The following is a 15,080-nucleotide window of genomic DNA, read 5'->3' on the forward strand; positions in this document are numbered from 1 at the left end:
GTAAAGCGGTTCTGTACGTCGTCACATCCGCTAATCTGCATTCTAATGCCGTGTGCAGCACTGCAACAAAAGAGTGCTCGTGTGCGTGCGGGGGGGGGGGGGGGGGGGGGGGGGTGACTGGTACTGTGTCCACACTGTCCTCATTTATTCAGACCTCATAAAAGAACCCGTGTGCGGAGGGAAATAAAATAGTCTTTTCACTGCTCTGGGTGTGTTCACGGCGAGTTACTGCATCATGTGACTGAGAACAAACAACAAAACACAAGACTTTAATTAATGAACACAAATACAAACAACAGGAAAAATACAAATCTCAGCAAAAATCTCACATTCATCAATATTTACAGACTGAAAAATGCCCCCCCACCACACACACACTTCAATATCTATGAATTCTCTATAAATAATAGACTGTGGAGACAGTGAATTTATCATCAACTACAACCATTAAAATATAAAAAGTAAAAAAATTCATGAAATTTTAAAAACACCCATTTAAGAAAAACTAGAGCAACACCCATTCAGCTCTACGATGAATGCCACTCTACTTCCTGCTTGACTAACCTGCTCATTAAAAACCAGCTGAAGTGGTTTAATGCTGGCGAGGTGTGGGGCTCAGGGAGAGTCTACAGGAGACGAGAAGCAAAAAGTACACTGTGGATATCAATAAGGTTTCATTTATTTTAACAGAACACTGAAGACAACAGATGCACCCATGACATGTCCATAAGGAAGGATGTGGTGTCGATATCAATAATACATGACTTTAAAAATATCTGCAATATCGATGATACTGTACAAGCAGTGGAGGCCATCAGACTGAGGCTGCAGCAGCCACTAGATCAAGACTCAGTTTCTCTATTCACTTACGGGGCACTTGCCTAGGTTTATCCGAAGCCTAGGGAAAATGGCTGTTCTTCTTCGCCTGCACGTTCATCATTGTTAGCTAGCCCACTCGCTCAATCAGACCTGACACAGATTTCATACTGTGGAGGTCAAAGGTTAAAGTTCAACAGATTTGGAGGTTATTCTTCTGGCTGACATCTAGGCAGCTTCCGGGTTGCAGTGCATGTATGGAGGCCTAATGCAGATTCCGGCCACCAGAGGGCAGTTCTGACTGCACCAACACTGGGCACCACTCCTCCGCCATCTTTGATTTTACATCATTCACACAGATTTGGTACTTCTCTGTCTTAAAAATCTTCAGTAGCACTATAAACCTGCACAGTTAACATTTGATCTAAAACGCTGATGATTTGCATCCTGAATCTGATAACTTCTAATTAAACAAATTAAAATATGTTTTTATTTGTCTACATGCTGAAGACGTTTCCCGCGTTGCGCACCGACAGGTTGATGCGCCCCGACAGCTGCAGCTCCTCCTTCAGGAAGCGGCCCACCTGCTCCGAGTACACGACGTCGCAGAACACCCAGATCTCCGCCCGCTCCCTCTGCACGTGAGCGTTACAGGTGGGCAGCCTGCAGCGCCGCACGGCCCGGCTCAGGGACTGCCACACCTGGAGGGGGAGGGGCCAACAGGTGAGGGAGGAGAGGCCACATACAAACGAAAGAAGAAACAACAGTTCAATTATTGCATCTGTTATTATACGTTATTGTCACTATGCTAGCAAACACGCTAGTGCTAATGTTAGCATATTGATGCAAAAGCAAGCACAAGAAAAGGAAACACAAGGACACTAACTGTCCAGAGCCATACATTGTACTGTGTTCAAACTGAATTACAGTCATCCCAATATTTATGATTTACATAACACAGATCTAAATATTTATTAACGCCATAGCCAAGATCAGGTGTACAACTGAATATGTACATGAGTTATGCTAAGCTAATTCAGATATAATATGAATATTATCATTCCTAATGATGTCTATTTGTGAGTTTTGCTAGTTGCTTAAATGATAAATGCCAAAAACTAATATTCAATACATTTTACATGCTGAGTACAATGCTGAACAATGGTCACTATGCTAGCATTTTTTGCTGTTAATGCTGTTTCATATGTAATTTTGCAGTAGTTTATCATTCAAAGTTATATTTAAATCTTGAAAAATATGTCTTTTGTGATCAAATATCAGTTACACAATTTTATACTCATTCTTTTGCAGGTTAAAGTTTGAGGATCCATTGAAAACTGACTGTGCAGCATTAGAAATCGTAAAAGCCTCTCTCTGTTATATATTTTTTTACTTTTCAGCTTTTATTTTGATAATGCTCAATTTTCTTTGCAATTAAAAACTATTAATGCTCATTTGTCTCATATTTAAATGTCTTGATCTTTTGTTGTCATTTAAAAATACATCTGTGTAAGTGTTTTGCAATATATATGTTTTTCTGACTTTCAGGGAGAACATTAGATTGGATGTCCTGTCCGTAGACAAAACATTTTTGTTCATATTAGTAGTTGTATCAGTAGAAAATAGATTTACATATTGCTGGTACATGAGGTACTATTGACTCTTTGCATGAGTTGCAAAAATTCCAAAAACATTTAATAACTGGGCTTCTAGGAGATGAATAATATGTCAATGTCCTGTCCTTAGACAGCTGTCCTGTCCGTAAACACATATTTATATTACTGCTGGCTAAGGCTAAGCGTAAATTTGGTAAGACTGTAATTCACTCGGTTACGCCAATCGGAGGTCACTAAAATTAACATTGAATCGGTGTGTAACTTTGCAAAAACAATGTCGGACTCTGTTGTTTTCTCTGGGCCCCTCCCCAATCGGACCGGGAGTGACGTGTTTAGCCGCATGTTGTCCTTGAATTGCTGGCTGTCTGAGTGGTGTCCAAAAAATGAGGTGGGCTTCATAGATAATTGGCAAAGCTTCTGGGGAAAACCTGGTCTTGTTAGGAGAGACGGCATCCATCCCACTTTGGATGGAGCAGCTCTCATTTCTAGAAATCTGGCCAATTTTCTTAAATCCTCCAAACCGTGACTATCCAGGGTTGGGACCAGGAAGCAGAGTTGTAGTCTTACACACCTCTCTGCAGCTTCTCTCCCCCTGCCATCCCCTCATTACCCCATCCCCGTAGAGACGGTGCCTGCTCCCAGACTACCAATAACCAGCAAAAATCTATTTAAGCATAAAAATTCAAAAAGAAAAAATAATATAGCACCTTCAACTGCACCACAGACTAAAACAGTTAAATGTGGTCTATTAAACATTAGGTCTCTCTCTTCTAAGTCCCTGTTGGTAAATGATATTATAATTGATCAACATATTGATTTATTCTGCCTAACAGAAACCTGGTTACAGCAGGATGAATATGTTAGTTTAAATGAGTCAACACCCCCGAGTCACACTAACTGTCAGAATGCTCGTAGCACGGGCCGGGGCGGAGGATTAGCAGCAATCTTCCATTCCAGCTTATTAATTAATCAAAAACCCAGACAGAGCTTTAATTCATTTGAAAGCTTGACTCTTAGTCTTGTCCATCCAAATTGGAAGTCCCAAAAACCAGTTTTATTTGTTGTTATCTATCGTCCACCTGGTCGTTACTGTGAGTTTCTCTGTGAATTTTCAGACCTTTTGTCTGACTTAGTGCTTAGCTCAGATAAGATAATTATAGTGGGCGATTTTAACATCCACACAGATGCTGAGAATGACAGCCGACAACTTTGGATGACTTCATGACTTTCTTTGCAAATAAAATTTTAACTATTAGAGAAAAAATTACTCATAACCATCCCAAAGATGTATCGTTCTCTTTGGCTGCTTTCAGTGATGCCGGTATTTGGTTAGACTCTTTCTCTCTGAGTTATTTTCATTAGTTACTTCATCCAAACCATCAACATATCTATTATACCCCATTCCTACCAGGCTGCTCAAGGAAGCCCTACCATTATTTAATGCTTCGATCTTAAATATGATCAATCTATCTTTGTTAGTTGGCTATGTACCACAGGCTTTTAAGGTGGCAGTAATTAAACCATTACTTAAAAAGCCATCACTTGACCCAGCTATCTTAGCTAATTATAGGCCAATCTCCAACCTTCCTTTTCTCTCAAAAATTCTTGAAAGGGTAGTTGTAAAACAGCTAACTGATCATCTGCAGAGGAATGGTCTATTTGAAGAGTTTCAGTCAGGTTTTAGAATTCATCATAGTACAGAAACAGCAGTAGTGAAGGTTACAAATGATCTTCTTATGGCCTCGGACAGTGGACTCATCTCTGTGCTTGTTCTGTTAGACCTCAGTGCTGCTTTTGATACTGTTGACCATAAAATTTTATTACAGAGATTAGAGCATGCCATAGGTATTAAAGGCACTGCGCTGCGGTGGTTTGAATCATATTTATCTAATAGATTACAATTTGTTCATGTAAATGGGGAAACGTCTTCACAGATTAAAGTTAATTATGGAGTTCCACAAGGTTCTGTGCTAGGACCAATTTTATTCACTTTATACATGCTTCCCTTAGGCAGTATTATTAGAAAGCATTGCTTAAATTTTCATTGTTACGCAGATGATACCCAGCTTTATCTATCCATGAAGCCAGAGGACACACACCAATTAGTTAAACTGCAGGATTGTCTTACAGACATAAAGACATGGATGACCTCTAATTTCCTGCTTTTAAATTCAGATAAAACTGAAGTTATTGTACTTGGCCCCACAAATCTTAGAAACATGGTGTCTAACCAGATCCTTACTCTGGATGGCATTACCCTGACCTCTAGTAATACTGTGAGAAATCTTGGAGTCATTTTTGATCAGGATATGTCCTTCAATGCGCATATTAAACAAATATGTAGGACTGCTTTTTTGCATTTGCGCAATATCTCTAAAATTAGAAAGGTCTTGTCTCAGAGTGATGCTGAAAAACTAATTCATGCATTTATTTCTTCTAGGCTGGACTATTGTAATTCATTATTATCAGGTTGTCCTAAAAATTCCCTGAAAAGCCTTCAATTAATTCAAAATGCTGCAGCTAGAGTACTGACGGGGACTAGAAGGAGAGAGCATATCTCACCCATATTGGCCTCTCTTCATTGGCTTCCTGTTAATTCCAGAATAGAATTTAAAATTCTTCTTCTTACTTATAAGGTTTTGAATAATCAGGTCCCATCTTATCTTAGGGACCTCATAGTACCATATCACCCCAATAGAGCGCTTCGCTCTCAGACTGCAGGCTTACTTGTAGTTCCTAGGGTTTGTAAGAGTAGAATGGGATGCAGAGCCTTCAGCTTTCAGGCTCCTCTCCTGTGGAACCAGCTCCCAATTCGGATCAAGGAGACAGACACCCTCTCTACTTTTAAGATTAGGCTTAAAACTTTCCTTTTTGCTAAAGCTTATAGTTAGGGCTGGATCAGGTGACCCTGAACCATCCCTTAGTTATGCTGTTATAGACTTAGACTGCTGGGGGTTTCCCATGATGCACTGAGTGTTTCTTTCTCTTTTTGCTCTGTATGCACCACTCTGCATTTAATCATTAGTGATTGATCTCTGCTCCCCTCCACAGCATGTCTTTTTCCTGATTCTCTCCCCTCAGCCCCAACCAGTCCCAGCAGAAGACTGCCCCTCCCTGAGCCTGGTTCTGCTGGAGGTTTCTTCCTGTTAAAAGGGAGTTTTTCCTTCCCACTGTCGCCAAGTACTTGCTCATATGGGGTCGTTTTGACCGTTGGGGTTTTTCTGTAATTATTGTATGGCTTTTGCCTTACAATATAAAGCGCCTTGGGGCAACTGTTTGTTGTGATTTGGTGCTATATAAAAAAATTGATTGATTGATTTTTGACAAAGGCTAAAAATATAGGAGCTAAGGCTCACTAAAATGAAAACTTTTGTTTCATAAATTTCATAAAAATTCATAAATCCACTATTTATCATATTGACTATATTAATATAGTCATAATGATTAGACAGTAAGTTTGAGCTCATTATATGGTGTTCATGGACAGGACATAAAAACCTTTCTTCTACAAATAAGTCTGATTTATTCTCAACAGAGTGACCACACCAACACGTAACACGATATCTTTTAGATTCCATCAACTTTTTTTTACTGAATTTGAAGAAATCTGATATATAACTCTACTTTCATGACAAAATTATTGTTGATTGCGATGGTTTTATTTTTAGCCCATTTGGCACACCCATTGTACACCTGATCTTGGCTGTGGCGTTAACAAGGAAATGCAATTTCCTTCGGGATTAATAAAGTTCTTATCTATCTATCTATCTAACAAACACTTTATATGGTTCTGCTGATTTGTCATTGGCTGTTTGTTTTTTTTTTTTTCTTTTTAGAATCACAAAATGCCTATTTCACCGATACTGATTCAAAAGAAATAAGGAGGTTCTATAATTTCAGGGTTATTTTAGATCCAAGGACGAACTTAAATCAGCAATCATTCAGTGACCAGATAATACACACCGACCATTACCGAATTATTTATGCCATAACACAAATAACTAAATCAATAATATTGTTTAACTCTCAAAATCCAGGACTCTCACATACAGACAAAACACCCAGGAGGTGGAGCTGACCTTTGACCTCACCCACGATGCACCAGTGTTGACTGCACATTTGATGATGCGAGGTGGCCAATTACCGCATGAGTGAGTATACTGTATAAATATTGTTTCATGTTAGCAGTAGGATGAATGGATGAGGGTATTTTTTTATTTAATCTTTAAATTAAATTAAATAAAAATTAAATTTAAATTCTGGACATGTAGTCAAGCTAAAAGAAAAAACTGCTGAGTCACGCTAATATTAGCATATATTCAGCTTGTTAAGATAGTAAATATTAATTGGAGCTGCCACAAACGATTATTTTGATAATCGACTAGTCACCGGTTATATTTGCGATTAGTTGACTAATCATACGTAAATTGCGGCTTAATGAACCATTATGTAGCTGCTCTTATATAACCATCATTACCTTCAAGCTTGAAGTATATAAGGTATGTGCTAACTAAAAAATAAAGACAACTGAAACCTTGATGGCCAACCATGGTCAGGGGTCGTATGTCAGTGGGAACAAAGTTAATAATTGAAGAGGAACATATTTAACACTGTAATGTAGCACTATAAAACATTAGCATTATCACACTTCCTATTGAAACATGACATCACTGTTATAACATTACAGCAAACACATAACATGTGTGCTAAGGTAGGAAATCGTCATTGTTAATGTTTACAGCTAAGTAGCTAACTAGCCAATTAGCTTACTGAGATGACTGTCCCTCTTCGTCAGAATGAGCCACGTGTTTTCTTCTCAGATGCTCCGGCATTATCTTTGTCCTGACGTGGAAGGCAAGTTCTGCCTTGCACATTTTGCATTTCACATTTTTCTCTTAGCCATGATATTGTTTGGGCATAGCTTTTCCGGTGACATCATGGCTGACCCTGATTAGCACGACTGGGCATGTGCATCAAGGACAGAAGGGCAGCAGCAGGTTTGAAAGAAAAACAAAACTTAGAAAATAACCGATGACGTTGATTATTAAATTAGTCACTGATGATTTTGACAGTTGACGTAATCGTAACTAGTTGTAATGCTACAGTAAAATGTACCACATAACAAAAACATAACAAAAAGGGTTTAAAAAATTAGAAATTACCACAGCAGTGAAAAAAAATGACCGCAGAATATAAAGATTACTGTGTCCAGGTGTAGCACAGAGTCTATTTAAGGGGTTCATTTAATTTTAGTGAGACAACACTTGCTTTTTTCTTTTTTTTTTACCAGTCTATACAGGATCAACCTTTAGCATTTTTGCATGATTTTTTTTTAAAGTCCTTTCATTTAATCATTAATTAATTGTTGTAAGAAAACATTTTATATATACTCAACAAAAATATAAACGCAACACTTTTGGTTTTGCTCCCATTTTGTATGAGATGAACTCAAAGATCTAAAACTTTTTCCACATACACAATGTCACCATTTCCCTCAAATATTGTTCACAAACCAGTCGAAATCTGTGATAGTGAGCACTTCTCCTTTGCTGAGATAATCCATCCCACCTCACAGGTGTGCCATACCAAGATGCTGATTAGACACCATGATTAGTGCACAGGTGTGCCTTAGACTGCCCACAATAAAAGGCCACTCTGAAAGGTGCAGTTTTGTTTTATTGGGGGGGGATACCAGTCAGTATCTGGTGTGACCACCATTTGCCTCATGCAGTGCAACACATCTCCTTCGCATCATCCGTGAAGAGAACACCTCTCCAACGTGCCAAACGCCAGCGAATGTGAGCATTTTCCCACTCAAGTTGGTTACGACGACGAACTGGAGTCAGGTCAAGACCCCGATGAGGACAACGAGCATGCAGATGAGCTTCCCAGAGACGGTTTCTGACAGTTTGTGCAGAAATTCTTTGGTTATGCAAACCGATTGTTCCAGCAGCTGTCCGAGTGGCTGGTCTCAGACGATCTTGGAGGTGAACATGCTGGATGTGGAGGTCCTGGGCTGGTGTGGTTACACGTGGTCTGCGGTTGTGAGGCTGGTTGGATGTACTGCCAAATTCTCTGAAATGACTTTGGAGACGGCTTATGGTAGAGACATGAACATTCAATACACGAGCAACAGCTCTGGTTGACATTCCTGCTGTCAGCATGCCAATTGCACGCTCCCTCAAATCTTGCGACATCTGTGGCATTGTGCTGTGTGATAAAACTGCACCTTTCAGAGTGGCCTTTTATTGTGGGCAGTCTAAGGCACACCTGTGCACTAATCATGGTGTCTAATCAGCATCTTGGTATGGCACACCTGTGAGGTGGGATGGATTATCTCAGCAAAGAAGAAGTGCTCACTATTAGAGATTTAGACTGGTTTGTGAACAATATTTGAGGGAAATGGTGATATTGTGTATGTGGAAAAAGTTTTAGATCTTTGAATTAATCTCATACAAAATGGGAGCAAAACCAAAAGTGTTGCGTTTATATTTTTGTTGAGTGTATAAAGTTAACAAAGACAAACTCTGCTTGTAGCCTCATACGATGGTTTGTTTACTGTCCAAATCTTTGTGTCCATCAGACAGAAGACGAGCTACAATTAAGACGTTACCTTGAACTCTGGAAATGTCTCATTTGAATTTTTCACTTTTTTTTTATATATATATATTTAAGGTTCTCGATTATTAACATACTAATAATTACATTTTTAAAAAGTCTTTATGTTATATTAGCTTTTGAATTATTTTAACATCAAATAAAGTGTTGGATACATTAATAATTTGACCTGCTGCTGGCGCTAGAAAACATTCATTTTTATTCATGCCAGAGTCGCCGTGATTCATCATTTCATGGTCGTGAATCTCTGATCTGAAGTTCATCACAATGGGCCCAAAGGCTGCTGAGATATGGGACTCTGAACCAAAGAGTGAGGTCACATCCCGGCACAGCGCACGTGGTCTCTTCTCGCGTTTACAGTTAACTGACCTGCTCGATGTCTGTTGTCGGCCCACAGTGGTGCTGGCAGACGGTCCATCTGGCCCGCTGGCGGAGGTGGAGCCTGTGGGTCAACACCATGTGACAGAACTGTTTGGACGGCGACTGACTGCTCTGCAGCACAACACCTTTCTGCCTAAAGATGCTCCACGACCTTTTGACCTTTGAGTCTGCTGCAGCCAGGACTTCTTCGTTTCCATGTGGTTCCTTGTCAGTTGACAGCCTGATGATCTTGCGGCCTGGTTGGAGCTGGTCTGAGCTCTCTGAGAGACCGAAGCGCTCTTTGTGTTTTGGCAGTTCCTCGGTTGTCCGTGTTTCTGCTCGTGGACAATCATGGCGTCTGTCTGTGGTGGAACCGTCCTCTCTGTTTTCTGGCAGATGTTGGGACACTGTGTGACAGCGCCGCCCGCTGGCTGAGGTCAGGATGCCATCTTTGACTGATGGCAGAGTTTGGGTTGACAGGCATTTAGTGTCAGTTCTGTGTGGAAACCAATGCTGAGCTGATCCAGAACCTGAGGACTCCTCCTGGTCTTGGACCTGTTCTTCAGTCTCCTGGACAATGGCTTGAAGACATAAGACAATTTTTACAAGATTACACTTTTAGAAGATATAAAAGTCAGATGTATGTGGGTGTGTAGATACGTATGTCTACTTTGATTACAGAATTTACAACTGACGGATGGGATCATGAATTTTTCTGAAATGTAAAATAATGTTTGTGGAAAAAGCGGAAGAACTCCAGATTTGATTTAGTATGAACTGAGTTCTGGACGGAAACGATGACATCATCTAGTGTCACTTTTCTGAACTGACCGGTGGTGATGATGGGAGGCGGTCGGGCAGGTCTGATGGGTAGGTGGCGGTCTGCAGTACTGGGGGACCAGGGGGTGAAGACTGAAGGAGGCCGACAGGGGAAGGGTTCCAGGAGCTTCTCTGTGGTCTCTAACAGAGCCCTGAGCCCATCAGCAGATCCAGGCTGGTAGTGAAGAAACACATCCTCCATGCAGCTGGATCAGCGCCCTGATGGCTCCGCCCTCCTCATCTTCACAATGATGTGACTTTACGGAGGAGGGACAATGGGAAGACGGCAGGAGCCTGTAGGCGTTCACAGTGAGGATCAGATCGTGCAGATCATCTCAGCAAAGTGAAGCAAACGCTACGAAACACTAAATCAAAGCTCGTTTCATGTCATGGTTTCACATGAACCGTGAGGTCTTCAAATGTCACACATCATCAACACTTCAGAACATCTGACACCATCTGGGGAGACGTACAACTGAAAACAGAAACATCTGAGAGAACATCTACAACAACTTCAGTCAAAAGCAACTGGACTTCCTCTTCATGATGCTCCAAAGTGACTTTTTCCATCTGAATAAGAACCTCAAATATAAGATTACACAGGCTTCACTCAGGCACCGGCGTACTGGATCACCTCCACAGAGACCTGGTACCAAAGACATCTAGTCGTCACCTTAGGTCACTGGTTAGCGTCTTAAGTCTCACAACCATACAGCAAGACACGAAGCACCATGACCCGAAACACTTGGACCTTCTGTCTCCTTGTAAAGGTATTGGCATCACCAAAGAACTCCGTCCAGTGACCTGATGACTCCATAAGATCTTCCCAGGCATCTCTGGATATCGAAGGCTGAGGACCCAGAGACATGTATGTCACTGCTGAGATCAGTGAACTCTCCACAAGATCAACATTTTCACCACATACAGATAGACTTCTGATGGCTGAGTCCAGGAACTCAATAAAACCCTGAATCTTAGTCTTGATCCAGGACAATCTCAAACCCAGACACTCCGATTCCTCACCGAGTTTCTCAAGTGCTGTAGTGTCCAATGATTCTGCAAAGATCACAGCTTTCTTTATGAAGGCAGGGTCAGTAAACCTTTCCTCACTAACAAAAGCATCCAAGTCACTGGTTTCCATGACCCCACCCAACACCAAGTCCATGCAAGCACTGAACAGCGAAGGAGCCAGAACACATCTCTGAGGAACACCAATTTTCAATGGGAAAAACTCTCTGTCTCCACTCCGCAAAGCAGTCACAGTATCTGTGTACAGGCTGGTTATGATGTCCAGGAGCTTCTTGAGGGTCCCACAAATTCTCAGGATATTCCAGAGAGCAGTCTGATTAACTGAATCAAACGCTTTGCGAAAACCAAAATAAGTCGCTGTAATTTCTCCTGGTTCCTTATATACTGCCAAGAACCAAATCGATATATTCCTCATTTTGAATTTAATTAAAGTCATGTTGAAAATCGGGCCTGGGTCTCCACAGACGGACTCCATCTTGTGAAAAGACCACAAAGATGGCTCGCAAAACACTCTTATACAATATGGGCGTTACAGTGGGTGAATTTTACTGGCTCATCTACAACTTGCACATGCATGATGAAAATGAAACTTAACTTACGTTTAAACTTTAAACCAGATTTCAAGTATTTCTAAACAAATCACAAAAGCAAATACTTGATCACTAACATAAAATAAGGAATTAGCAAAGATATTATCTAACACCACTAAGAAGCACTGTTGATATTCACACTTATGCTCTATAAGTACTTGCAGGGCGAGAATGCGGTCAACTGTTTATTTCTTGAAACAGTTTTAACCAGACTGTTCTGGTTGCTGAACAGCAAGTAGCTGGCCCTGAACCCTATCTTTGTAAGAACCTTCCCGAGCACAGAGAGCAGTGTGATACCCCAATAGATGTTATATTCCATGCGATCACCCTTTCCTTTCCAGACAGGGACAACAAGTCCTTTCTTCTATTCTACAGGGATGATACATGTCACCCTGATTGAAACAAAGATTGTTTGCAATACCAGAACAACATCTCTACCCACCTGGAGGAGCTCAATTGGCTCCAATGCCGCAGATCCCCGGAGCGTTCCCTGTCCTCCTCTGTTTCACACCTTTTGCAGTCTCACCAAGATGTGGTGGTTCACAATTTCCTGGAGAACCAGCTCTAAGAACCATAGTACCAAAAATGTCTGACATCCAACCAGAAGGATCGGGCCAACGTGACCATACAGCAGAAGCATCTATCAACCACCTTCTACCTAGTGGGACAAGGTGCTTCGATTCCTCTGTGAGCAGGTCGAGGGTCACCTCAACACCTGTTTGTCCATTCTCTGGGCCATCAACCTGAGCACTAGGACTCCTCTGGATGATCTTAAACACCTCCTCCTGTGTTAGGAAGCAACTGTCAGGGTCTGGTGGCAGAAGAACTCCCACAGCCTGTTCGGATCACGCAAATTCCCGATAAACAGTCTGATCTTGAAGTCTGACCCGATTTAATCTCGCCTGCGAGACGGCAACTGAAACCAGAGGGAAGCCTCAGGTCTGTGGACCCTACAGTTCCGCCAGTTAGCAGAAACACAAAATAAACTTCATGGTTAGATTTAAATTAAACATCCACATTGACTTTGTGCTTCAGAACGTCCCAAAGTTACATTAACGTTTTTTTAAAGAATCAAACATACGTAATGTATGGAGAATAGAGTTAAAAGTGAAGCTATAACTGAAAATAAAACAGCGGTTGTACTATAAAACACGAACCTTTAGAGTAGAGCTCAACACGATGACAAACCAGTTAGCATAAAGAGCTAACAAGCTACGGAAATGCTTCGTCTGTTGCCAGATCCGCCGTCAAAAACAAGCAACCTAACATCTGTGGGACCGTCTCCGTGAGCATCTATTCCACGCTTGTAGACAGTGGACCTGGTAACCTCCTTTTAAAACTGTTTCGGCGTTAAATAGATTCGATTGTCAACAGATTTGGGGTTTCGGAGAACTCTGGGACAGAAATCATTTTCATAATTGTGTTAAAACTTGCTTCCATTATTTTATATAAAATCAATGATCTACTTGAAAAACATTACGGGGAAAAAAAACTTCCTCAAAAAATAATTGACTTTAAACTGAAAAATTAAAAGATAACCAGAATAAAAGAGCAGAGCAGCAGGTGGAATAGGGGTTCACACTGTTGCCTCTCAGCAAGGACGTCGTGGGTTCGAGATCAACACCGCGGTTAGACCTCTTCAAATTAGACCTTTTCATCAAACTTCTGCAAACTGATATTATTCCCATTCTCCAAGGTCTAACTTAACTAAATATACCAGTTACTTTGATCTTGGACGTTGGTTATGCCTGCCTCAAGAGCCATGCAGTTTTTTCAAAAACGCTGCAAAATTCGGGATATTATGTCCTTGTTTTCTTTGTAGCTTCCCAGAGGTTAATGCTATAGCATTGAAAGTGGTACCAAATGAAAGTTAATAAAATTGCCTTGCATATGGTGTCAAACACATTAACACCTGTGTAAATTTTAATGCACAAACATACATATTTTTGATGCATGGAAAGGATGACATATGATCCATAACTTTATCTCAAAAATGTTAATAGTCTATACAGCTTTACTAAAGCTGTATGCTGCCAAGCTCAGTGAACGTCACATGACAAGTTTGACAAGTAAAAAGCCAAATTATCACCAAGTAAACAAAATCATAAATTTCACTGGAAGTAATGAGTGAAATATTTAGTTACAATGAGCCAAATGAAACTGAATATATTAGCACTGCTATTAAAACAAAACATGCATTTTAATATTTTGCATTAACCTCCAGGAAACAATTATACACCGAACAAAAATATAAATCCAACACTTTTGTTTTTGCTCTCATTTTTCATGAGCTCTATAGTCTATAGAGCTTTACTAAAGCTGTATATAGAGCAACATTTTTGAGATAGTTATGTATCATGTCATCCTTTCCAAGCATCAAAAATATGTTTGTGCATTAAAATTAGTTAAAATTTACACAGGTGTTCATGTGTTTGACACCATATGCAAGGCAATTTTATTAGCTTTCATTTGGTACCACTTTCAATGCTATAGCATTAACCTCTGGGAAGCTACAAAGAAAACAAGGACATAATATCCCGAATTTTGCAGCGTTTTTGAAAAAACTGCATGGCTCTTGAGGCAGGCATAACCAACGTCCAAGATCAAAGTAACTGGTATATTTAGTTAAGTTAGACCTTGGAGAATGGGAATATCAGTTTGCATAAATTTGATGAAAAAGGCCTAATTTGAAGAGGACTAACCGCGGTGCACCGAACGCTTCACATAAAGACACCTTGTGCTGCTCTGACACCAGTCTGAGGTAGACAACTGGTTTACTGGAGCCTGGAAGTTTGCTCTCAACTGGTTTTGTCCAGAGCAGGTGGAGCTGTCAGTGAGAGATGGATCATATATAGAATGTATAGTAATAGAAATATACTAACAAACACTTTACATTATAAAACTCAACACAGTCGTACCTCCACACAACCCCAGAAAGTACTTAGTGCGCAGTCGAGGCAGAGGCTTCTTCCTTTTCTCTCCGTCTCTGAAGTGACTTGAAACAAGCTGGTCAGTTTTTTTTATTTCCAAAGCCTCAATCAAGGCCACTACTAACAACATAACCACAAACCTGACAGGAAGTAAGTCACTTCCCACAGAAATAAAAGCATCCTTCTTAAGGTCACATTACCCATTTATTTATAATTAGCTGTGCAGCAGCCTGTTCATTGTTTTAAAACATGTTTAATACTGTCATTATTTTAAAACCGTTCACATTAAATGTGACTAAAAT

The 15,080-nt window shown here is 40.4% G+C and overlaps 1 protein-coding gene across 2 annotated transcripts; it reads right to left on the reverse strand.

The window, feature by feature from the left end:
- Positions 1-236: 236 nt before the first annotated feature.
- Positions 237-13,124, reverse strand: zgc:101664 (uncharacterized protein LOC450064 homolog). 2 transcript variants are annotated; one of them, XM_034171353.1, is made up of 4 exons: positions 12,291-13,124; positions 10,242-10,523; positions 9,420-9,991; positions 237-1,517 (listed from the first exon to the last, which is right to left on the reverse strand). In XM_034171353.1, exons 2-4 carry the CDS (start codon positions 10,429-10,431, stop codon positions 1,314-1,316), a joined length of 966 nt encoding a protein of 321 aa, XP_034027244.1. In that variant the 5' UTR covers positions 10,432-10,523; positions 12,291-13,124; the 3' UTR covers positions 237-1,313. The 2 variants fall into 2 exon arrangements, with proteins under 2 accessions (XP_034027244.1, XP_034027245.1); XM_034171354.1 differs by lacking the exon at positions 12,291-13,124 and having other exon boundaries at positions 10,242-11,082.
- Positions 13,125-15,080: the final 1,956 nt, after the last annotated feature.

Source organism: Thalassophryne amazonica, chromosome 5, assembly GCF_902500255.1.
Source record: "Thalassophryne amazonica chromosome 5, fThaAma1.1, whole genome shotgun sequence".
In the NCBI taxonomy this organism is placed as follows: Eukaryota; Metazoa; Chordata; class Actinopteri; order Batrachoidiformes; family Batrachoididae; genus Thalassophryne; species Thalassophryne amazonica.